Source organism: Manis pentadactyla, chromosome 15 (genome assembly GCF_030020395.1).
Source record: "Manis pentadactyla isolate mManPen7 chromosome 15, mManPen7.hap1, whole genome shotgun sequence".
Lineage (NCBI taxonomy): Eukaryota > Metazoa > Chordata > Mammalia > Pholidota > Manidae > Manis > Manis pentadactyla.
The window spans coordinates 60,809,488-60,834,530 of NC_080033.1; the positions used below are offsets into that span (position 1 = coordinate 60,809,488).

General features: G+C 46.0%; 2 protein-coding genes across 9 annotated transcripts in view; one reads left to right on the top strand and one right to left on the bottom strand.

The window, feature by feature from the left end:
- PDPR (pyruvate dehydrogenase phosphatase regulatory subunit) overlaps positions 1–18,568 on the bottom strand; it is a 47,649-nt gene extending 29,081 nt beyond the window's left edge. For 2 of the 7 annotated variants that reach the window (XM_057492778.1, XM_057492775.1), the window contains exons 1-3: positions 18,402–18,568; positions 12,584–12,845; positions 11,305–11,438 (exon numbers count right to left, since the gene is read on the bottom strand). In XM_057492778.1, the coding sequence (XP_057348761.1) occupies positions 11,305–11,438; positions 12,584–12,807 (358 nt within the window). In that variant the 5' untranslated portion in view covers positions 12,808–12,845; positions 18,402–18,568. Of the gene's footprint in view, positions 1–11,304; positions 11,439–12,583; positions 12,870–17,518; positions 17,648–18,401 lie in introns of all 7 variants that reach the window. The other 5 variants (XM_057492780.1, XM_057492779.1, XM_036926883.2 and 2 more) reach the window with 4 other exon arrangements.
- The window catches only part of LOC118932959 (pyruvate dehydrogenase phosphatase regulatory subunit, mitochondrial-like), a 71,448-nt gene that overhangs the window by 33,998 nt on the left and 12,407 nt on the right, over positions 1–25,043 (top strand). The window contains exons 4-5 of one of the 2 annotated variants that reach the window (XR_008993989.1): positions 900–2,458; positions 10,987–11,294. The gene's annotated coding sequence lies outside the window, so the exon portion shown is untranslated. Of the gene's footprint in view, positions 1–899; positions 2,459–10,986; positions 11,295–25,043 lie in introns of those variants that run through there. The other variant, XR_008993990.1, reaches the window with a different exon arrangement.

Below are 25,043 nucleotides of genomic sequence, written 5' to 3' on the forward strand. Positions count from 1 at the left end.
AAGTACAGCAAACTGGCCAGTGATCTGTGGGCTGTGTTCTGATTTTTGCCTTGAGACAGATAGTTATTTTTTGCTCACTACTAAAGATCACACCTAGGAGAGCACCACTGTACATGAACTACATAATACATCACGTTACACTATACTCAATCACGCTCCTCAAACAGAACCACATACCATAATGACTTATCACCCATTACCAAGATTAAAATTCCAGTATTCTCCCACAGAGGACTCTCACAGTTGGGTATGGAGCTTTCTGACATATAATACACTTTAGCAGCAGCTAAGAGCCATGAAACAGAACACTTACATTCAGTAAGAAAAAAAAGGTAGTCATACAGGGTATTAAAGGTATTAAAAGGCAAGTTAAAGAAGAAATGTAAGTGGCCAATAAACCTATGAAATAATGTTTAACTGAAAGATGTAAATCAAACTCTGGTTAACTTTTTTCATCTCTCCGATTAGTAAAAATTAAAATACTCAACTCTGAGAAGACTGTAAAGAAATAAGCACTCAGACACACCGATGGTGGGAAGGTACAACCCTTTTGGAGGACAATTTGGCAATACCCATCCAAGGTTATATGACACACCCCTCGCTCAAGTCATCCACCTTCCAGAAATCTAACCTTTAGAAATAGCAAGAGACATTAAAGATATACAGACAAGAGTGTTTACTGAATCACCTTTATAAAGAAAAAGAAAATGAAACTGACAGCTGTCAGGGAATGGGAAGCTGGTAGACCGACTATGGGATGCATATACCGTGGAGCCTGACTCCTCACTTACAAACAAGGAAACAGACTGATTGGTGGACACTGAGCATTTGCCAATTTGGACAGTAGCCTAGACTACACTGTTATTTAACTATTATTAAAAATGTTTCTGTATTTTCAGAAATAAGAACTGAGCACATAACAGGGGGATAATTCCAGACTCAAAAGATGGTACGAAGAGCACGTGATAAACTGCCTAACAAACAGCACTGATAAAAGGTAAGGTGAAAACTTGGGAGAGATAAGAGCCACGTGGGCTGAACTGTCTTGAATGGATGCTGCGTGAAGTACTGACTGACGTATCAGGATATTTGAGGATGGGCAGAATTTGGATGGCTTGAGAAGCAAGCAGATGGTTATTTTCCAGTCCTGAAAACGTAAGCCAATATATTTGGTTGGTTCAGAGATACCAGCCTTGGAGTTGAAGACTATGACTTGTCAGTTGAATTTCAATTTTACTTAAGTCAGTTGTTCTCAGGCCTTCCTGCACATTAGAATCACTTGGGAATTGTCTGTTCAATTGCCTGGGCTTGGGCCCCACCCCCAGACATCCTGATTCTATGCGTTCAGGGTGAGGCCTTGACACAGGTAATTCCAATATGCAATGGTTCTCGAGCCTGGCTGTGCATCATCAGCTGAGAAGCTTCTAAATTATCTATGCCCAAAGTTTCACCCCAAATCAGCAAATTGAACTATGACTCAGAATCTGAAGGTGGGATCCCTGCACCAGCACTTTTAAAAAGCTCCCTGGGTGATTACTGGGGGAGGAGTAACTTTTTCATTATAATTCCAAACTTAAGGAAAAGCTGGAAAGCCAGTAAAAAGAACAATACTATTATCCAACCCCCAGTCTAGTTCAGATTTCATTGACTGTCCTAATGAAGTGCTCTCCCTGTAGGCCTCTGGTCCATGATCCAATCCAGGGGCAGGCGCTGCGTTTAGCTGTCTTTTCTCCTGGGTCTTCTTCAATCTGGAGCAATTCCTCATGCTCTCTCTTCTTGACTTCGACAGTTTTGAAAAGTACAGGTCAGGCATTTTGCAGAACATCTCTCACTTTGGGTTAGTCCGAGTTCCTCGTGAGGAGACACAGGTCATGCATTTTGGCGGACCACCCCAGATGTAATGCCCTTTCCTTCTGCCATGACTCTTTCCCACTTCTGGCAATGTAAAGCTGGACCACATACTTAAGGCATCCTCTGCCAGGTTTCTCCAGGGTACAGTTACTGTTTTCCCCTTTGTAATTAACAAGTGGCCTGTGGGAAGATACTTCTAGACTAAGTATCCCGCTTCATCATGTTTTCACCCAGTAGTTACAGCATCCACTGGCAATTCTCTCCTGAAGTCAGTACCACTATGATGGAGGCTGAGTGGTGGTTTGCTCATGCCATCATTCCTTTACATTCATTAGCTGGCGTTCCTTAGTAAGGTACAGTTTCCCCTTCCCCCTAATTTAATTTAACTTTCTTTATCAATGTGGCTTCATGGAGTTCTCCTTTACACACTGGGTTATAACCCACGGCTGTCATTTACTTTCTTGCTCCCATTATCCCACACTGGACATGGAGGGGACCCTCCAGCCGGCTCCTGTGCCCTGTGGCATGTCTCCATCACTAGTGTGTACTGCCCCGGCACCAGCCAGGAACCAGTCATTCTCCAAGAAGCTCTGAAGCGTCCTTTTAAGTGAGAACATCCTCCAAAACCCAGATCTGGGCACTGGTGTGTTTATGCCCCTGGGGTTCCACCACTGCCTCTAAGCCCTCTGTGCCGACACAGCTGTGAACAGCCCCCTTGGGACTCCTGCTCTGACCAAAGCTGTGACTGAACACTACCGACGCTGCCTCCAATTTCAGTCCAGCCCCACGGGGCTCCTCCTGCCACCCTCCTTTCCACGCTGTGACTCCCTTCCCCCCAGCAAGAAGCCTGGACCCCTTTGTCCTTAGTATAGCCGCCCGGGTGCTCAATCCTAGAATAGAGATGGCCGGACACTGACAGAGCAACACTGAGAAAAACACAGAATCTTGCTAAAGGCAGTCAAAGTCCACACTTCTCTTTGTCTGCAGACTGAGGGTCCACAGTCAGCACACTGGGGCCCCGTATTGCCCAGGCCAGTCCTTCCTCCCCTCCAGTGCAGTTGCTGTTCATCTGAAATCCAGCTGGGCTCTGACGGCAGCTCGGGTAGGATTCCACCGCAGGTTTCCCTCACCCTTGATGTTCTGGTTTATACTGGAGTATGCAAAATACTAACACGGTTCTAAAAGTCAAAACCACAAGGAGCAAATGCAGAAATACCACTGTCCCCACCCCTGCACCATCTCCCACTTACCCATGAAAGTCACCAAGCTCAGTCACCTCTGCCTTATCCTTCTTGTACTTTTTTTTGCAAAAATTTAAGTGTATTCTCCCATATTTCTTACACCAAAGTAGCACATTATATGTGCTCTTTTTATCCTTTGTTGTTCTCACTGAACAAAGCATCCCAGAACTCACTCCATGCAGTTTGCAGGTGTCGCCGTCCCCCTCTCCCCTTTGCCTAGCAGTCCTGTGTGTGCCATTAATTCAACCAGCCTCCTAGGTGTGGACATTCACACTTGCATCCCTACATCTGCAGTTAAACAATATTATAACAAATAACCTCATGCATGTGTATTTTTCTGCACAACATTTTTAAGTGGATAAAAGGTGGTATATAATAACAGGCTTAACACCACCTCAGTGTATTGGTTCAAAAATGTGTACCTGCATACACATATAGAAAAAGCAGTTGGGAAGGGACAAGTTAAACACAGCAGTAAGCTTTGTGTGGGTATTCAGTGGGGAGGATGTTCATGTTTTATACGCATATAAATTTACATATATATGTTTAAGACTTTTTAGAAGTTCCTTTTAACCCACTAAGTAATTTTTAAAAGTTGATCTGTCACTAACTTGGAAAATGGCTTAATCTCCCTGCATCTGGAGTTCTTCATCTATAAAATAATGACCCTTTCTTATTATAAGATCAAATCAAATATAGAATACTTTCAAAAGGGTATTGAGACCTTTAGATTATCACATTCATTTGCGTGGCAGAAGCTTTATCACACGTGCCCTGGAACTCCAGGAACTGACAGTGCCTAGTCAGGGGATCAGGCCTCTTGCAGTCACCCAGTAATACTGACTAACAAGCAGTTAGCATACACCTCACACAAATGAGCTGTTTTCTGAGGTTCAGCATATAATATCTTATTAAATCTAGGCTGTACATATGTCACTTGTCTTTATTTAGTGTCTCAAAAGCAGTCCACTGAACGATAGTGATCATGGTAGGGAACACCGTCCACTGCGCCACATCACAGAATTCCCCAGCAGGGAAGTCTCCCCATCATCTCTCACTGCACCACTGGGCACTGCAGTGTGGGTGAGGGACTGAGGATGACCCCCTTATTCTCCTTTGCCTGACTTCCTCACTGCCCCACATCCACCTGGGAGGTACCAGGCCCAGTAAGGGGTTCCAGATGGTGACCTAGAAGTAAAGCCAGGCTAACTTCCTTACAGAAAAGAAGCTTATTACCCTACAGGTTTCCTCTAGAATCCAACCAGCTGAGCAACCCAAGGCCCAAGAGTCAGCAGTTCCATCTCTAGGTCCATTATGTGGACCCATTTTCTGACTCAAACCCTGCTTAATATCTAATTCAAGTACCTTGTTGCCAGCAAATTAAATCCAACCCTGCCTGTCCTACCTGTAGCAAGCGTCTTCCCTAATAAAAGCCAGCGATGGTGCTGCAGCAGGAAGTACTTCCACTATGTTCACTCCCTAGCCGCTGCCTCTCAACAGGAAACTGGGCCAAGTTGATGGCGCCCTAGAGAGTTGGGCTCACATACTGGGCAGGAACCAGGGTGAGGCAAGCCAGGTGCCCAGGGTGTCATGTTCAGGAGGCTCTCCCTCTCGGCACTGTGCCAGCGTGGGGTCAGCCCGGGAGCCTGGCTCGCCTTGCTCCCCCTGGGCCTGGCCCTGCTTATGTGCCCAAGAAGACTCCTCCTTCCCCGCCTCTGGCTCCTCTCCTGGCGTCTCCTCTCTCTACTTCCATGTCCATCAGATCTCAGCTACTGCACATTCAATCTTATTCTGTAATTTACAAAAAAGGTTACACTTCATGAAAGTAGGAATTAAATGAGACAGAACTGTTATAAAACCTTACTCTGTGATCAGAATTTCAAATAATCCAAATCTCACCTTCCTTAACTAAAACTGTCTTGTATGTGTCACAATTCCTAAATTGGCTGACAAAGGAAACCAGAAACTGTGCTTACGCTACAGTCACATAGCAGAGCCACTTTAGGTAGCAAATAGAGAAAGCTGCCATCCTTTGTAAGGATTAGTCTTGAATTATCATGATTTGGATTCTGCAAGGTCTTCAAAAGCACAATCCTCACATAGGCAAGTGTCCTGAATTCCATCACTGGGTCTCACTAGCCCCTCATGACAATCAGTGTGGTCATCAAATGCCTTCATCAGCCATGAGACCAGGCTTGACTCTGGGCTTCTGGTAAGCCCACCACCTCACCAGAAACTGCCCTTGTTAATGTTCAGCACCCCTCTGTGCAGCAGTCTTCCTGGTCCTGCAACAATTCCTCTTATTCCAGTTCTATTTAGCTTCTAAGTCCCTGTGTCCTTTCCCCCTAATTACGCAGACGAAAAGACATGTATGTTTAAGCTTTTTAGTCAGAAATAGCCTTAACAGCACACAATGGTGAAGTCCAGTGGATCCAACGATGATTTAACTATCAAGCACTTCATCTTTATTTATTTATTTATCCTTTGCCATACAGAAACTTTTTAGTTTGATGTAGTCCCATGAGTTCATTTTTGCTTTTGTTTCCCTTGCTCGAGGAGATGCATTCAGGAAGAAGTTGCTCATGCTTATATTCAGGAGATGTTTGCCTATGTTGTCTTCTAAGTTTTATGGTTTCATGACTTACATTCAAGTCTTTAATCTATTTCGAGTTTACTTTTGTGTATGGGGTTAAACAATAATCCAGTTTCATTCTCTTGCATGTAGCTGTCCAGTTTTGCCAACACCAGCTGTTGAAGAGGCTGTCATTTCCCCATTGTATGTCCATGGTTCCTTTATCATATATTAATTGACCATATATGGTTGTGTTTATATCAGGGCTCTCTAGCCTGTTCCATTGGTCTATGGGTCTGTTCTTGTGCCAGTACCAAATTGTCTTGATTACTGTGGCTTTGTAGTAGAGCTTGAAGTTGGGGAGCAAAATCTCCCCAGCTTTATTCTTCCTTCTCAGAATTGCTTTGGCTATTCGAGGTCTTTTGTTGTTCCATATGAATTTTAGAATGATTTTCTCTAGTTCTTTGAAGAATGCTGTTGGTATTTTGATAGGAATTGCATTGAATCTATAGATTGCTTTAGGCAGGATGGCCATTTTGACAATATTAATTCTTCCCAACCATGAGCACGGGATATGTTTCCATTTATTGGTATCTTCTTTAATTTCTCTCATGAGTGTCTTGTAGTTTTCAGAGTATAGGTCTTTCACTTCCTTGGTTAGGTTTATTCCTAGGTATTTTATTCTTTTTGATGCAATTGTGAATGGAATTGTTTTCCTGATTTCTCTCTCTCCTAGTTCATTGTTAGTGTATAGGAATGCCACAGACTTCTGTGTATTAATTTTGTATCCTGCAATTTTGCTGAATTCAGATATTCGATCTAGTTGTTTTGGAGTGGATTCTTTAGGGTTTTTTTATGTACAATATCATGTCATCTGCAAACAGGGGCAGTTTGACTTCTTCCTTACCAATCTGGATGCCTTTTATTTCTTTGTGTTGTCTGACTGCTGTGGCTAGGACCTCCAGTACTATGTTGAATAGAAGTGGGGAGAGTGGGCATCCTTGTCTTTTTCCCCATCTTAAAGGAAAAGCTTTCAGCTTCTCGCTGTTAAGTATGATGTTGGCTGTGAGTTTGTCATATATGGCCTTTATTATGTTGAGGTACTTGCCCTCTATACCTATTTTGTTGAGAGTTTTTATCATGAATGGATGTTGAATTTTGTCAAATGTTTTTTCAGCATCTATGGAGATGATCATGTGGTTTTTGTGTTTCTTTTTGTTGCTGTGGTGGATGATGTTGACGGATTTTCAAATGTTGTACCATCCTTGCATCCCTGGATTAAATCCTACTTGATCATGATGGATGATTATTTTTATGTATTTTTGAATTTGGTTTGCTAATATTTTGTTGAGTATTTTCGCATCTATGTTCATGAGGGATACTGATCTGTAATTTTCTTTTTTTGGGGCGTCTTTGCCTGTTTTTTGGTATTAGAGTGATGCTGGCCTCACAGAATGAGTTTTGAAGTATTCCCTCCTCTTCTACTCTTTGGAAAACTAAGGAGGATGGGTGTTAGGTCTTCACTAAATGTTTGATAAAATTCAGTGGTGCAGCCATCTGGTTCAGGAGTTTTGTTCTTAGGTAGTTTTTGATTACCAGTTCAATTTCATTGCTCGTTATTGGTCTGTTCAGATTTTCTGTTTCTTCCTGGGTCAGCCTTGGAAGGTTGTATTTTTCTAGAAAGTTGTCCACCTCTTCTAGGTTATCCAGTTTGTTAGCATATAATTTTTCATAGTATTTTCTAATAATTCTTTGTATTTCTGTGGTGTCTGTAGTGATTTTTCCTTTCTCATTTCTGATTCTGTTTATGTGTGCAGACTCTCTTTTTTTCTTGATAAGTCTGGCTAGGGGTTTATCTATTTTGTTTATTTTCTCGAAGAACCAGCTCTTGCTGTCATTGATTCTTTCTATTGTTTTATTCTTCTCGATTTTATTTATTTCTGCTCTAATCTTTATTATGTCCCTCCTTCTACTGACTTTGGGCCTCATTTGTTCTTCTTTTCCTAGTTTCATTAATTGTGTTTAGACTGCATATATGGGATTGTTCTTCTTTCCTGAGGTAGGCCTGTATTGCAATATACTCCCTTCTTAGCATGGCCTTTGCTGCGTCCCACAGATTTTGCAGTGTTGAATTACTGTTGTCATTTATCTCCATATATTGCTTGATCTCTGTTTTTATTTGGTCATTGATCCATTGATATTTAGGAGCATGCTATTAAGCCTCTATGTGTTTGTGGGCTTTTTCATTTTCTTTGTGTAATTTGTTTCTAGTTTCATACCTTTGTGGTCTGAGAAAATGGTTGGTACAATTTCAATCATTTTGAATTTACTGAGGCTCTTTTTGTGGTCTAGTATACGATCTATTCTTGAAAATGTTCCATGTGCACTTGAGAAGAATGTGTATTCTGCTGCTTTTGGGTGTAGAGCTTTGTAGATGTCTGTTAGGTCCATCTGTTCTAATATGTTGTTCAGTGTCTCTGTCTCCTTACTTATTTTCTGTCTGGTTGATCTGTCCTTTAGAGTGAGTGGCGTGCTGAAGTCTCCTAGAATGAATGCATTGCATTCTATTTCCCCTTTTAATTCTGTTAGTATTTGTTTCACATATGTAGGTGCTCCTGTGTTGGGTGCATAGATATTTATAATGGTTTTATCTTGTTGGATTGACCCTTTTATCATTATGTAATGTCCTTCTTTATCTCTTGTGACTCTCTTGGTTTTGAAGTCTATTTTGTCTGATAAAAGCACTGCAACTCCTGCTTTTTTCTCCCTATTAGTTGCATGAAATATCTTTTCCCATTCCTTCACTTTTAAGTCTGTGTGTGTCTTTGGGTTTGAAGTGAGTCTCTTGTAGGCAGCATATAGCTGGGTCTTGTTTTTTTATCCATTCAGTGTCTTTTGATTGGTGCATTCAGTCCATTTACATTTAGGGTGATTATTGATAGGTATGTACTTACTGCCATTGCAGGCTTTAGATTCGTGGTTACCAAAGATTCAAGGTTAACTTCCTTACTATCTAAGAGTCTAACTTAACTCACTTAATATGCTATCACAAACAGAATCTAAAGGTTCTTTTCTTTTTCTCCTCCTTTTTCTTCCTCCTCCATTCTTTATATATTAGATATCCTATTCTGTACTCTTTGTCTATCCCTTGATTGACTTTGGGGATAGTTAATTTAATTTTGCATTTGCTTAGTAATTAGCTGTTCTACTTTCTTTACTGTGGTTTTATTACCTCTGGTGACAGCTATTAAACCTTAGGAACACTTCCATCTACAGCAGTCCCTCCAAAATAGACTGTAGAGATGGTTTATGGGGGTAAATTCTCTCAGCTTTTGTTTATATGGAAATTGTTTTATCCTTCCTTCAAATTTAAATGATAATCTTTCCAGATAAAGTAATCTTGGTTCCAGGCCCTTCTGCTTCATTGTATTAAATACATCATGCCACTCCCTTCTGGCCTGTAAGGTTTCTGCTGAGAAGTCTGATGTTAGCCTGATAGGCTTTTCTTTGTATGTGATCTTATTTCTGTCTTTGGCTGCTTTTAGTAGTCTGTCCTTATCCTTGATCTTTGCCATTTTAATTCCTATATGTCTTGGTGTTGTCTTCCTTGGGTCCCTTGTGCTGGGATATCTGTGGATCTCCATGGCCTGAGAGACTATCTCCTTCCCCAGATTGGGGAAGTTTTCAGCAATTATCTCCTCAAAGACACTTTCTATCCCTTTCTCTCTCTCTTCTTCTTCTGGTACCCCTATAAGGCAAATATTGTTCCATCTGGATTCATCACAGTTCTCTCAATATTCTTTCATTCTCAGAGATCCTTTTTTCTCTCTGTGCCTCAGCTTCTTTGTATTCCTCTTGTCTAGTTTATATTCCATTTATCATCTGCTCTGCTGTATCTAATCTGCTTTTAATACCCTCTATTGTGCTCTTCAACGACTGGATCTCTGAATGGAATTCATTCCTGAGTTCTTGAATATCTTTCCATACCTCCATGAGCATGTTAATCATTTTTATTTTGAAACCCTTTCAGGAAGAGTCATGAGGTCCATGTCATCTTTCTCAAGAGTTATATTAATTTTACTCTGAACCAAGTTCCTTTGGCATTTCATATTTGTATATGGCTCCCTCTCGTGTCCAGAAGCTCTCTACTCTGGAGCTGCTCAGCCCCTAAAGCAATGTTGGGGGTCACAGGGGAGTGGTATTGGTGCCTGGGGGGAAGGAAAGAGCTGTTTCCTGCTTTCCGGCTGCTATGCCTGTCTCCATTGCCTGAACCAGTGGGCCGAGCACACAGGTATAAGCCTCTATGCTTTGCATTTGTAGTTGCTGTAGACAGATCTTTCCTCTGGCTGGCCTAATGCCAGGGTAGGGTTTGCCAGTTTGCGAGCCAGGTGGGGCTAGCCGGGAGAAAGGTGCAGTAGGCTGCCTATCACAGAGGGGGTCCTTGGAGCTGTGTAGCCAGCCAGGGAGTTGGAGCACCTGGAAATAGTGAAAGCTCCCAACCTGCTAGGCAGAGTGCATCCGTACAATTGTGTCTATCTGTCCTGTCTCCTGAGCAGTAAGCTCTGTGCAATCCTTGCCCCTTTTGCAGCCCTCTTTCTAAGGGCTTCCTTGTTACAAAGTCTCTCAGACTGCTCACTTTTCTTTTGTCCCAGAGCAGCCAGATATGGATCCCTGCTTTCCACAAGCAGCTGGAATCTGAGTCTCTCCAGGAATTCTGCCTGTCTTAGCTTTCCAATCCCCTAATCATGAGTGTATCATGAAAGCACCATGAAATGTAGGTTTGTGCTCCCAGAGCAGATCCGGAGTTAGGTATTCAGCAGTCCCAGGCCTCCACTCCTTCTCTGCACTGTTTCTCTTCCTCTTGCCGGTGAACTGGGGTAGGGGAAGGGCTTGGGTCTCACCGTGCCATAGCTTTAGTACATTACCCTGTTCTGTGAGGTCTGCTCTTTTCTCCAGGTGTATGCAGTCTGGCGCAGTCCTTTTTCCTGTGCTCTTTCAGGATTAGTTGTATTAATTATATTTTTGCATTATATGTGGTTTTAGGAGGAAGCCTCTGTCTCACCTCTCATGCCGCCATCTTTAATCCATAACCTCATCTTTATTTTTTTATATAATTTTTTAAATTAAGGTATCACTGATATATACTCTTATGGAGGTTTCACATGAAAAATGATACGATTACTACAGTCACCCATATTATCAAGTCCCCCCCATACCCCAGTGCAGTCACTGTCCATCAGTGTAGTAAGATGCCACAGAGTCACTACTTGTCATCTGTGTCAAGCACCTAATCTTAAGTGCTTCCTCCTTCTCTTTACTTAGGAGCCAAATGTCAGTTACTATATTACAATGGGTGAAATACAGAGGAAATGGTCCAGGAAATTTCATATCATAAGAATTACAGGATCTGAAAAGGATCTGGGATATTGACTAATCCCCTTAATTGATAGGGGAACTGACGACAGCTACAAGCAATGTGACCTGCACAAGGCAGTAAATACCCTGACTAGTGGCAGAGCCCACACTGAAACTCAAGTTTCCTTACCAGCTCACCAGGCAAACGTGGCATGGGATCAACATAATACTGAGGGAAAAAGACTGTGGGAGAGCATATTAGCAAGTGGTAGGTCACCTGCCTACCTGTTTGGATCCCTGTTTCTTGCTCTAACTGATGGTAGAGTTTGTTTGAATAGTCTGCCATCTTCTGCTCGATGCTCAAGTGCCTGGCAGTGCTCAGGATGCCAGCACAGAACCTCGTGGAGCCAGCAGCCAGCCTGTGGGATGGACCCAAAATGCTATTAGGTGGACTCACATATCTGAGAACGCAACAAGTTCAAAGTCCTCATTACAGCACTGTTCATAATGTCAAAAGATAGAAACAACCTAAATGTTCAGACATGAGATGGATTGAACATTATGGGGTTTGCCTACACAATGGGAGACTATACAGCCATAGAAAAGGATTGAGAAAGTTTTTATGCAGCAATATAGAATCCTCCAATAGAAAAAAAACAAGGTGATGGTGTTTTGGGTATGTTACCATTTGGATAAAAAAGGGGAAGAAATAAAGGAATGCCACTAACACACCAACTAATACTTATTTGCTCACATATGTAGGAAGTCTCTGGAATGATACACAAGGAACTTAAATTGCCTCCAGCCAGGAAACTTGCAGCTGGAGGTCAGAGATTGGAGGGAAGGTTTTCTTGTGCCCTCTTTTACAGTTTTCAGTTCTGAATCATGTACATGTATTGCCTATTCAGAAATAAACACATTTTTAAATGTCCATTCTGTGGTAGACAATGGAACATAAAAAACCTAGACAGGGAAGGACATTAAGGGAAAATGAAAATATTCCAGCAAAGTATGAGCTGTAGTTAGTAAGAATGTATTCACATTGGCCCACCAATTGAAACAGCAATCCCAACTTAAGACGTTAACACAGGGAACACTGGGTGTGAGGTCAGGGGAACGTGGTATGATCTTCCAGCTGTGCAGTGGTTCCATGGGCCTACAGCTGTGTAGTATGTTAATTAGATGCAAAATAAACAGATAGAAGGCGGAAGGTAGCAATTTCCATTTCGGCTCAGGGAGGAAGCTCTCAAGCTACAGGATTCCTGTTGCTGTATGATAATAGAAAAAAGAACAAGATATGCTGTGAGCCTGAAATAAAATCTACCCTTTAGGTACTTGGTGTGTTGGAAATTGGACACCTCTCCAAAAACCAGAAAACATGAGTATTAGGCATCATAAAACCAAGCACAGGAAGGAGGTCTCACCTGTCTATGATCCTTCCCCATGCCACTTGGTGACAACTGAGATCAGCTATTTGTGGGACTAGTTAGCAAAAAAAAGGGAAAGCTGGAGCCCAACCAGTGAGTGCAGTGCAGCCCCAAGCCACGTCCAGTCTGATCCTCACCTGCCCTGCTCCAGAAGGACAATGTCCTTCCAGCCCATCTTGGACAGGTGATAGGCCACAGATGTGCCCATGATGCCGCCACCACAGATGACCACTCGTGCCTGGGCGGGCAGGGCGAGAGAATGCGCCTTGGCGGCTGACACACCACTTCTTGCTGAGGACCACTTCTGCCATCCTCGCCCGGTTCTTTGTCTTCGGACCACCAACAGCAACCAGTGAAACATCACGTCCGTCAGCACCCAGGAGATGTGCTCTCACTCAGCTAAGGAGAGCCCAAGAATTCAAACTAGACAGAGAAACCAAACATGTTTCATTCCATTGTATTCAATGCATAGAATTACTGAGAAAAGGATGCAGCAAAGAACCAGCATCGTTCATTCAGTGCACAGTGAGCGCCACAGTTTCCTACCTGCACAGACAGCAGTGGTGGCCAAGGATTATGATGCCTGAGTTCCTGGGTGCCACAGTGTGCAGGACTTGGAGGAGGGCGGGAGGCAGGGCAGGAGCGTGAGCGTGAGGGAGCCTGTGGGCATGGGTGTGTGCACACACCTACAGGATCATGTCCCACTCTGAGGTGTGAAGTGCGAGACACCCATCAGGCACCCATGTGTCAATGCCAAGCAGCAGCCAGAGAGCCAAGTCTGAAACTTGGGGCAGAGGTTTGGGAGTCAGGAGCTTATACAACATTTAAAGCCCGAGCAACTTGAAGAAGAAGAATACTGAGGCTCCCCAGCATTTACCAATGGGAAAGAGAAAGAATAGGCTGGAGAGAGAGCCAAATGCTGTGGCACACTCACAGGTGCCCAGACAAGAAAGGGGCTGAGGAGACGGAGACGGAGTGGTCAGTAGGCAGAAGGAAACCCAGGCAGAAGGGTCACAGGAGCCAAGAGAGGAAAGGGGCTCAAGAAGTGGTTAACTCTAGCAGGTGCTGACGGTGGAGCAGGCAGCCAGGTGTGCACTGGAGTTCCACAACACAGAGGTCCTTGGTGGCCTCGGGGAGAGCACTCTCAGGGGGGTGGCAGGAAGGAAATACAGACTGCAGCAAACCGGGAGTGAGCAAGACGAAGGCCTGGGGACAGCTCCGTTACCTTTTCTCTGACTGGAGCAGAAAAACAGGACAGAAGGGAGAGAAGAATGTGGGTAGGGCAGGGTTACTTCTTTGTTTATAAAGCCAAGAGCTATTGAGAACACCTCCCTGCTGGCGGGAATGACCCAGTCCAAGGGGAAGAGATGGATGAGGAAGGAGAGGCCAATATCAAAGACAAGGTCCTGGAAAAGAAGAGCAGGATGGGAGCCAAGTCTCAGCCAAGGATGGTGTGCCTCCTGTTTCCATGGGTGACACGGCGGAGAGGCTGCCCCATGTACCTTCCCCAAAGCAGAGGATGATGCTACGGCAGGCTTATCGCTTATACACGAGTCACAGGCTGTAAATACAAGCACACATTTCTACAAGACCATAAATGCCTGAAGTCAGAGAAGGAAAAGAGGACAGAATAGGGCCATCAGGGAAGGGGTCACAGAGAAAGTGGGACTTAAGCTGAGCCCCGGAAGGATAAGATTTGGAGAGACAGGAAGCACATATGATAAAGTCACAGTCTGGCCATGTGTGTTTGTGGATGACAGTCGGGGTCATCCAGATGACATGGAGGTGCTTGGAGCCCTCGGTCTCTAGGAGGCTGGGGAGCAGGAACTGAAGTATGATGGAGCCAGACCATGGAAGACTCCAGACACTTGATCTGACTTGGTCCAATATACAATAATCAGTCACTGCAGGCTGACTACGATAAAGACAGAGTTCTAACGAAATTCATTGAATTGCAAAACAGAGCACTGTTCACGTTTCAAGAAAATGCAGGCAGACCTGCTGCAGGCCATGCAATCACTGAAGTCAGAAAATCTGCAAAGATGAGCACCTAAGATGAGAGAGTGGTGGACAAGTAGACATCAGGGTGGCACATGGTGAACCAGTACACCCACCACCACCTCCCCGGTCAGCCTCAGAACCCAGCCGGCTCCACAGGCAGCCCAAACCCGCTAAGGTCAAGTATCGACGCCCATCCATCAGCGAGGACTCTCAGAACTGAGCCCAGTGCAGGCCCAGACTGTGTCCCAAGAGAAATCCATCCCACTGGGCCTCATCCTTTCGGCCACCTTGCGGTCCCTCCAACAGATTTAAGACATGAAACAAGGCTCCCCAACTTTCTTCAATTAACAAGTTTTTATTGTAAAATTCCAAACTATAAAATTACAGTCTTGGTGTAAACTCAAAACCAGGAGGAAATTAAGATTTCCTACCACACAAAGATGACCAAGACCAGTGTTATGGTATTTCCCCAGACTCTTCCCCTTTGGGAGCAGCGGTGTGCTGCCCTGATAGCCATTTGTTTGCCACCACCTGCCAGAAGTCCTCTTCTTACACCTTAGGGACTGACTGCACAGGCTGCCAGTGGGTTAAGCAAAAATGGACTCTTACCACGCATTGCACAACCTGCCTCCTTCACTTGGCAAGTGATATATGAGAAGGGTTGCTTGTATCATCTGTTTTCCTGTTTCCCCCGCCTACTTAGTCCTGAACCAGAAGTGGTTGGGCTTCTGTCCAGCCACGCCAGGGACACTGCTCTCACCAAGAATGCTAATGCTGCTCATTTCCAAGGACACTCTGGGCTCCCTGTCACTGGGCCACTCCACAGCAGCAAGTCCTGCTGAGCTCTCCTCACACACGCTTGCCTCGTGTTATTCTGCTGCCCCCTGGTCTCTGGGGGCTTCTCTCCTCTGCCTGTCCCTTCTGTGCTGATGTCTTCAGGGCTCTGAGACCAGCTTCTCTTCCTGGCCCACTGCCCTCCAGGGCTATTTCATTCTCTTCTACGACTGACAGCCTACCCCACAGCAACTCCGAGCACACCTAGCTGAAGAACAGCTGCCTCTGCTTGTGTTCCCATGGGGCACCCTGAGCCCATTCAAAAGGGGCACCCATCTTCCTCTATTTCCAAATCTCCATTTTCTGTGTCCCACAGGGACATCACACACTGGGTTCCTGCCTTCTCTCATCTCCTCTATCCAGCCAATCATGGAGGCCTGACAGTCCACATTCTACATTTCCTTTAGATGGGTCTACTTCTCTACGTCTCCGTGGCCAGTAGTTGAGTACAGACTGCCTTCCTCTCTTACTGAGACCACGGCAGAAGCTCCTGATGGGGCTGCCAGGCTCTAATCTGCACATCATTCTCCCCACACCCCACAATTCTTCCATAGTACCCTAGCGAGTCTTCTAACATGAAAATCCTGTCTCACAGCCCTGCTGAAAACCCTCAATGACTTTCTGAGGCCTTCAGGAAAGAGCAAACTCCTTAATATGAAGTGTTATATCCTTCCCTATCTGGCTCATTTCTTATCTCCAGTCTCATTTCTCTCCTCTCGGCTCCCACCTGTAACAAACCAGACTGAACTACCTGTAATTCCACAAACATGTCAGCACAAACTCTCTTTCACCTCCAGGATGCCTGCGTACTGCTCCTTCTAACCGGCAGGGTTCCTGCCACCCCCCACCCCACCCCGCAATAAAGACAACCCCTGAGCTCTCAGCTTATTGATGATCTGACCCCCTCTCCCCTCACACCTGCTAGGTGACCCTTCTCTGACCTCCACAGCGCTCTGCAACTCCTGCAGCACAGAGCTCATCACGTGTGGGACGATCTGTGTCAATCAGGGAAGCCACACAACCACCCAGTGGAGAATACAGGCTTCAGAGGTAGGCAGACGTGGGTCTGAGGATCTTCCCCACCTCTCATTAGCGTTGAGAGTTAGTCAATCTCTGTGCTTTGGGCTCCTTGTCTAACATGGGCCAGAAATGCCTACCTCACCTGGTCGCCACAAAAACTAAATCAGACAATGCAGGAAAAACATGACAACTGACACCTAAGAAGCACTCCATGAGTGGCAGCTTTTAGCCCTATTAAAATGGAGTTCTCTGAGAGCTGGAACCGATTATAACATGATCATGGTTTTCCAAGCACTCGGCCTAGGCCCCTAGGAAGTACAAGTGAAAAGGACAGAGAACAGAGAACAAAGGAGATGGGTACAATTCAGTGATGACTCTGAGATCTCAGGGCGAGGCCCCCAGATTTGAGGGGATAGCTATGAAACCTAAAGGAATTTAAAAGCAGAAAAAGATAGTATTTTTTTAGGTAGTTACAGGGTGCCAGACACTGCTTTATGTACACAACTGATTTACTCCTCACAGTTCTACAAGGTAGATATTGAAATTTCTATTCTACACCTGAGGAAGTGGAGGGACAGAGAAATGAAGTAACTCACCCAAGATCCTACAATACCCGTGAGTGGCAGAGCCATGAACCAAACCCTGCCAGTGTGGCACAAGAGTCTGCACTTAATCATTACTCCATGCAACCTTTAAATTTTCAGATGACTAAAGAACAGGTGGGTAGCTATGAGTTCAGAAACAGAAGGCACATCTCCTAGCAGGAAGGGAACTGCAAACCGTGGCAGAAAACAGAGTAACAGATGAGTTTCAACATGGAATTGGCTATGTTAAAGCCCAGGGAAACAAGAACCAGGAAATGCATTTTTGACCTTGTGTTCATCATGACCTTCTACAGAGTCAATGGGGTGGTGAAAGCAAAAGAAAAAAAGGGGGCCGGGGTTGCGGGGGCTAAAGTGGATGCAACAATGAATGAAAAGAAGACCAGAGTCTATTCAAGTAGGTCTGGCAGCAAAACTGAAGCAAAGGCTTGACAGCAAAGGAGGTAAAGCTGGTAGAGAAGGTGAAGGTGTCCAAGTCATAAAATAAAACACATAACCTGGTTTAAAGTAAATTATATATATTTTAAATAAAGTGAATGTAAAACATTCTGCCAAAAAGAATAATTTCTGCTAAACAACTTCAGTACTGGGCTGGTTATGCGCAGAAATGCTTACAGCACTAGAGCAAGAGGCCAGCTCCATCTCCCCCTGAGTCGTTACTCTACATGGTCACAGGGCTGTGTACAAACGGGCTGCTGGATGGAGGAACAACACTGATCACATCGGCCTCAGCATGAGAGCCACCTGGGATAAAAAAACAAAGACACATTCCCAGGCTCCATGTTTGGAGATTCTGATCCTGCTGGTCCAGGGTGCTCTTATTTTTCCAACAAGTGCTACCAGGTGACCCGGAAAGTTTAAGAAAATAACACAAACCCCAGCACTGGAAAAGTGTGCCCTGCGGCCCGGCTGCCGCGCTCCCCTCGCAACTCCGTGCCTCATGCTGACGTGCATGATTACAAAGGTCTTAAAGATTCCTAAATCAAAACCGAGTGTCACTCACATCAGTCCCCAATGGCCAAACGTTAAGACAGCTCACGGGCATGACTTCACGGCAGTCTTACTAGTTAGTAAAGCACACGCGCACCGCACGGTGCAAGGCGGGAAAACAATTCCACCCGCAGAGAGGGCAGGGTGCGCAAGCCCGAGGAGGGAGCCAGAGGCGAGGACACCCGGCCAGTCCGGGATTCCGAGCTGAGCACCGGACACGCCGGGAAGAGACGGTGCGCGGGCACGGGGACAGCCGGGAGTGGGACCCCGAGGCCCCTACCGCCCCGGCCGGACGGAACGCAGCCGCAGAGAGGCCGAAGGCAGTGAGGCGCACCCTCTTGCCGCCTGGGCCGGCGGGGCCTCTCCCGAGAGGACCTGGCTGAAGCGACAGGGGACGAGGGACGACCGGGACCACTCCTGAGGGAGACCACAGCGGACAGGGGCCTCGCTGGGAGAGTCCGGGGCCGCGCTGACGGTGAGGCCAAAACGGCCCCGCGGTGTCCCTTACCTCACGGGCCCCAACGGGCTCCGCGCTCAGCAACAGCCCGGCGACAGCGGCCCAGCAGCCACAACACTCGCCGGTCCCCGGAAGGCGGGGACAGGACATGGGCCGGGGACGGAACGGAGGGAGGAAGAAGTTCCGGGGAAGGTGGAGACCGCGACCTTCCGCGCTTTACGGCCGCCCCACCCGCCAACCCCAAAACAGAGGTACGCCGGCGCGTGACCTCAGGCGCGCACGCGCACCGTGACGTCCCCGCCCCCGACACGTGGGGCTTGTTTGGGTCTTGCGAAGCCACGCCCCCCAGGGCCACAGGCCGGGAGTAAAGTGGCTGCTAGCTGGGAGCATTGTTAATCGGGCTGCCCGATAACTCGGGCCTCGAGCCCCGTAGATTTCTGCAAGTGCAGCCGAACGTCCGCGACGGGCGGCAGGCCCCGCTGCAGTCGGGCAGCCGGGGGTTCCCTGCACCCGCGAGGCGCGTTCCCAGTTCGTCCCGGAGTGGGTTCGCCGCTCAAAGCCTCTAGTCGACGATGGGAAAAGATCCGACTGAGTGTCGCTTGGTTTCTTCGAAGTCGTTCTGAAATTCGGTCGGCTAGGGCCTGGCCGGACCTCGGAGGCAGGATTAGAGGACCAGAGTTCCTGGCCACATCTTCGTCTGCACCTTCCTAGCTACCTGGGTCAGAGGAAATGGAATTACTCATTCCATCATCTTGAGAAACCCCTCCGCCCACCTCTCCTTTGCTATCACATCGCCCTGTTTTCTTTCCTCTGTAGGACTCATCACCAGCTAAATAAAGTACGTGTGTGTTGAAAGTGTGTTGACTAGTTGCAAGCCCTGTCCTCTCTCCACTGAACATAAATCTTAGGCTCGGCTATATTCTCAGCACTCAGAACAGTGTTGGGGACATCGACCAATAAATATTTCTTTGAATGAATGGTGTACTAATGGTACAGGTGCCACGGCACGTTGGGCCACTCTCCAGTTCCATCCTTTGGATTCAGGCCTCTCACCACAAGCCGCCAATGTCGCTTTATTGATGGCCTCTGGTGGCCAGGCACAGGGCTGGCTAATAGGACTCAACAGTGCAGGTGAAAGGATGGGCTTCTGCCGTTGGGGAGTGGCAATCAAGCCCCAGGGACTCCTGTGTCACCATGACAGCCAACAACCTGAGGTCTGGTCGCCTGAAAACAGAAACTCTGCCTCTTGTTGCTCCAGTACATGAGAGCTCAAGGCATCCTGGGCTTCTGTGCTAAATAAGTACTGGATCAGTGCTGGTAAGTACTTCTACTTTATTATTTTAGCTAAGGGCTTAAAGCTTGGGGTTACTGCCCTGCCCAACAGAGATTATGGAACAGACTAATAGATTAGAGGTATATTCTTGGGGAAGACTTTGTTGGTTCCCAGATGTGGCAATCTGGGGAGAAAACCTTCCCAAGTTTTCTAGGTGAGCGAATATTCTGGCTCATGCTATTACCAGGCCGATGACCTTGGAAGAAACCCAGCTGTGGTAGGAAATGGTGGGTGAAATGAAGTGCTACTGAATACTTTAATGACATTCTATTTACATGCAGTAAGTAGTGAGCAACCTGCTTCCCTCAACTGGCACCATTTTTGGCCTCTACGTTAACATGCAGGTCTTAATGCCCCTTTCATTGTCAAGTGTTGGGTCTTGCTTGAAATTTGTATGCTCTCATTACCATCCACGCACTGTTTATCAAGAGGATGGCCTGTTTTTATGTTTCTGGCTTCTCTCTTTCATTAGATGTCAGAGTGGTTCCTCGTAGGATATATGATTTCACAGAGCAGAGCATCCTATGGGAAATTACACATTTCTTCATGGAGTATTTTTCTTACGTACTTAGAAGTATTTACTTTTATCCTTTGCAGATCTTCCTGGGCTTCTCTTTTTTCTGTCTCTCAAGGGCAGAAATTACAAGCGGTGGGGAGGGTAGTTTAGCAACTGTTTCAGAAGATCTATGCCAGGATTTCCTTTGCACATTGTGATAAACTGAGTCCTAAGAATAGTATGTGGTCATTCAGATGACCAAGTTCGTATTTCCCAGGTTTATTTGGCCATGCACAGTTCCTGAAAACACTGCAGAATCTTAAAGGTGAAATGGGTGTTTTGTCATATTAATGAGAGACACTTGGAACCCCACCCAAGGCAAGGGCCAGAGGTTGAATCAGCCAATGGCCAATGATTTAAGTCAGTCTTGACTATGCAGTGATGCCCTCACAAAACCCCTGAGAAGAGCTTACAGCTCTCTCTGCCTTGTTGGGTCCTGCCCCTTAGGCACAGAGAGCTTCTGTGCTTGGGGAGCCAGAACATCTCCACGTGCCACTGAGCCAGGCCCCAAGCTCCACTAGGACAGAAGTTCCTTTATTTGGGACCTTGCCCTATGTCCTATGTATCCCTTCATGTGGCTGTTTACTCGTATCCTTTACGGTGTCTCTTATTAAACTGGTAAAAATAAGTGTTTTCCTAAGTTCTGTGAGCCACTCTATCAAACTAATGGAACCTAAGGGGGAGGTCGTGGGAACCTCCAATCTGTAGCCGGTAGGTCAGAAGCACAGGTAACGCGTAGGACTTGCGTCCCGCATCTGTGGTAGGGGCTGGAGGGCAGTCTTGTAGGACGGAGCCCTTACCCTGGGAAATCTGGCGCTGTCTCCAGCAGATAGCATCAGAATTTAGTTGCATTCTTAAACACCCTGCTGTTGTTCAAGAATTGCTTGGTGTCTTGTATGGGAAGAGCCCCTCCCACGTACTTAACACACATTGGAATTGAGTCTGGGAACCCAAATGGGGTCACACTACTATTACTGCTGTGTATAATTTTATTATTGTGTTATATATAGGAAAATACACCTCACACACCAAGTCCCGGAGCTGGGAGCACCTTCTCCTGGCCAGATCCTGTGTCTTCACTCTGGAATGCCACGGGTGGGGTGCAACAGCAGGACAAAAGAAGTGACTTCATTTACATCTGAGGGTCCCATCCAGCACTAGCCTCCCTTCCCCAGATCCAGAGCGGGTGGGGAGGGAAGCTTCTGCAGCTGGTTTCAGGGAAGGGATTCCTAGCAGCGCAGTCAACGCATTCCTGTCTGGTCTGTTCGTGGGATGTATGGCGACGCCATCGCCCGCACTCTTTGGCGCTTGAGCTCGCTCTAGGAAACCGAGTCTTTTCTCAAGAGCCCAAGTGCCTCTAGGTGCTCAGGGGGCCCAACATTTCTGCCCTCCTTGAGCAAGGGATTAACCTTGTGCCCTGTGTTTTTATCAAGGATTTCAATTCAGATTTTCTTTTCAGGTTGCTACATTTGTAAATGAATATAAACAGTTTACTTACTCTTGCTGAGTATTTATGCCAAATACTTCAGCTTTTATATCATTAACTAGAGTTCAATGTTTATTTAAAGTGATTTTCTAAAAAATTTACTTACAATGAAAAACATACATGTACAGTTTCCTTTTTCATATAGTGTTTTCGGGGGACATACTGATGTATATGTCTTATTCTTCAAAAGCAATACTTCTTTTAAAGATTGCCTATTGAAAAACTGAAAACTCGTACTTTTCTTCCCCTCTTCCTCATGGGGCTTGGGTTTACTCTGTAAGGGCAGCCTACAACCAGGGTGTGTACATTGGGCCCCTGGGCTCTATCTGCTGATCGATCAGTTAGAACAGCTCTACTCAGCTGTGGGCTCCCTGTTTCACTGCTTCTCCTGTGGACACTTTGGGACACTCTGACAGTTGTGTTGATAGTGTGTAATTGCACCAAATCTGTTTTGCCTCCCCTTTGAAGATGCCTGCCCCACTAGACAACTGGATGCCCCACACTGAGAAGCTCTTATGTCAGAGTGAGAGGGGGACTCTTGCTTTGTTTCCTATGTTTCTCGCCATGCATGGCTAAGTGACTGGACCTCACCTTTCTAGGAAGACTCACAGACTGCCGCAGTTGCCCCCTTGCCCCACTGCACATGCTCCCTGATGCACAGTAGGTCCTTGGGCTGGCTCAGCATCCTCTCTGAGTTCCATGGAAGTCTGCCTGGTGGTCAGTTTCTGCTTAGCGAATTGTTCTTCAGTTAGAGGACTTGATATATGCCCTATAAGATGCAGCTAACTATAGCTGAGACAAATTGTAACTTAACAAAAAATGATGACTGAATAGTTTTCCAGGAAGCAGCTGATAAGAGAGATCCTAACTGACAGATTTTCATAACCTTTGGTGAGTGACTAGGGGACAGATACTGATGGAGGCTCTTTGAAATTCAAACCATTATTGGAACCCACCTAGAGACTGTTTTTACAGTTTTCCTTTTTCTCTATGGCAAAGCGAGAGCAACAGAGGCCTCCACTGTTAGCTGTCAGCCAGCCTCTGTCCAGCACTCTCTCTGTTGCCCAGAAGGAGCAGCCATGCACTTGTACCTAGAAAGTGCTTCTTATGTAGGGCCTCTGGAAGCACTTTGCTTCTGGAACTTAACACTTCCCTCTACAGAAACAGTGTTCCACTCAGCAGTTCCTATTAGGAAACTGATCTGCTATAAATATGTTTTTAAAAATTAGGGGCCAAAAACTTGTTCATGAATGTTCAAAGCAGCATTATTCATAACAGCTCCAAAGTGGAAACAAACTTAGATGTCCATCAGCTGATGAGTGGATAAAGAAAACATAGTATATACACTCCATGGGTTATTATTCCAATAATACAGAAGAATAAAGTGTGGGTAGAGCTACAACACAGATGAATCTTGAAACCATTAAGCTAAGTGAAAGAGGCCAGACATAAAGGCCTTTTATAGAAAATAGCCAGAATAGGCAAATCTATAAAGACAGAAAGTAGATTAGTGGTTGCAAGGGACTGAGGTGGGGACTTGGGGAGAAATAGTGATGACTGCTGATGGGTACTGGTTTCTTTTTGGGTTGATGAAAATGTTCCCAAATTGATTGTGGGGTTGGTTACATAGCTCTGTGAATGTACTAAATACCACTGAATTGTACACCTTAAACGGGTAAATTGAATGGTATGAGTCAAAGCTCAATAAAGCTGTTTGAAAATATTAGCTGCTAGCCTCTGCCCTAGGGTGGCAGGCTAGTTATGTTCTGTGGGCACCAGGTGTCACCTTTTGTGGGGCAGATGCCCATGCTACATCTGCAGAGCCTCTATGCCACAGGACTCCACAAGCTGGAGGACTTGTCACAGGACAGCTTGTGGTTCCCTGGCGCTCTGGGTGTGAGTCATGTGCTCTGCCCCTTACCCCATCATCTGCTCTCAAGCGGGGCCATTCCTAAGCACTGGAGGCAGTGTTTTGGTTTTTGCTGTTGTTGGTTCTCCAAATCCTCTGCTAGAGGGCGAGGTCTTCAGGAAGAAGTCCATGGGGGGCAGTCAGGAATCCTGGAGGGCCTGTGCCCCTGGGGACTTGAGCTGTGTCCTTGTTCTCTCTCCATTCTTGTTCCCCAAGTGTTAAAAGATGGGGCCCCAGGACATGGCCCTCCCTTGCCCTGCACCTCTGCAATTTCCTAGAATTTAGTTGTTTCTGGGATACTGGGGTTGAATTTCTAGAGGGCCAGAAGGAGGAAGACTGTGGCATAGCCACAGTCAGCAAACTGAGCTCTGACCTCTGGCCACTGGTCACACACGGGATGTCTAGTAGAAATAAATGAGGAGCACTTGGCTTGCAATGGTTTCATTATTTTTGGAGAAGGAGTTGATGACGATTATAGGGGTGCTGAAACTCTCCCATGTTCCCTGTCCACTTGGCTTCTGCTCACAAGAGACCATGAGTTAGTGGGACCTGGGGTGGGGGTGGGGGTCACAGGCTGTCGTCTGCACCTCTGAAGCCCCCAGCTGAGTCTTAGTCCCAGCTGCTCTCCATGGGGTACAAATGTGGAGGGAAAGGAGGCCAGGACCGAGCTGGAAGGCACCAGAGGAGACACCCTGTCTTCAGAAATCTAAGGAGCATTTGGGCATTGGCCGGCTTCTCGCTAGGAAGCCGATTTCTGGAAGCCACTCCCACCCATTATGCTGCCTGGCCACCAAAGCACTGCTTACCCAGAAACCAGACAGTGAGACCAGGCAACGGCCGCAGCACTGGAGTCAGGCAGATGCGGGTTCTAATCCTGGTTCTGGCTCTGACTGGCTGCTGGATTCCTGGCAGCTTATTCCACATTTTGAGACTCGTTTTCTTCACCATAAAATGGGATAGAAATATTTACCTGGCACTCAGTATAGTGTATTTAATTTTAGCTTATGAATTTTATAAAAATATATTAAAATCTGGATTTAATATAGATAACATAAATATTTTAAGGTTCCAAATATACGGACTGAAAAGTCATCCCCTACCATTGTTCACCTTCTTAGGTAACCTGTTACCTGCTATATCTTGGGGTAAATGTTATTAGTGTTAATAGCTACTATTTACATCAGGGGCTTACCTTGTATCAGGATGGTGACTTTTATCACAGCATTCATGTTTTTTGGTAGACAGTGTTACCCCTGTTCTGGGGGCAGGGAGCAGGCTCAGAGGGGGGAACATTTTGCCCGGCAGTACACGACCTGTGAGGAGAGAAAGCCAGGATTTAAAAACTCAAGTGTTTTCAAGTTGGTAAATCTAGAACCATCAATATTAACTCTTCCCACCCATACACTTGA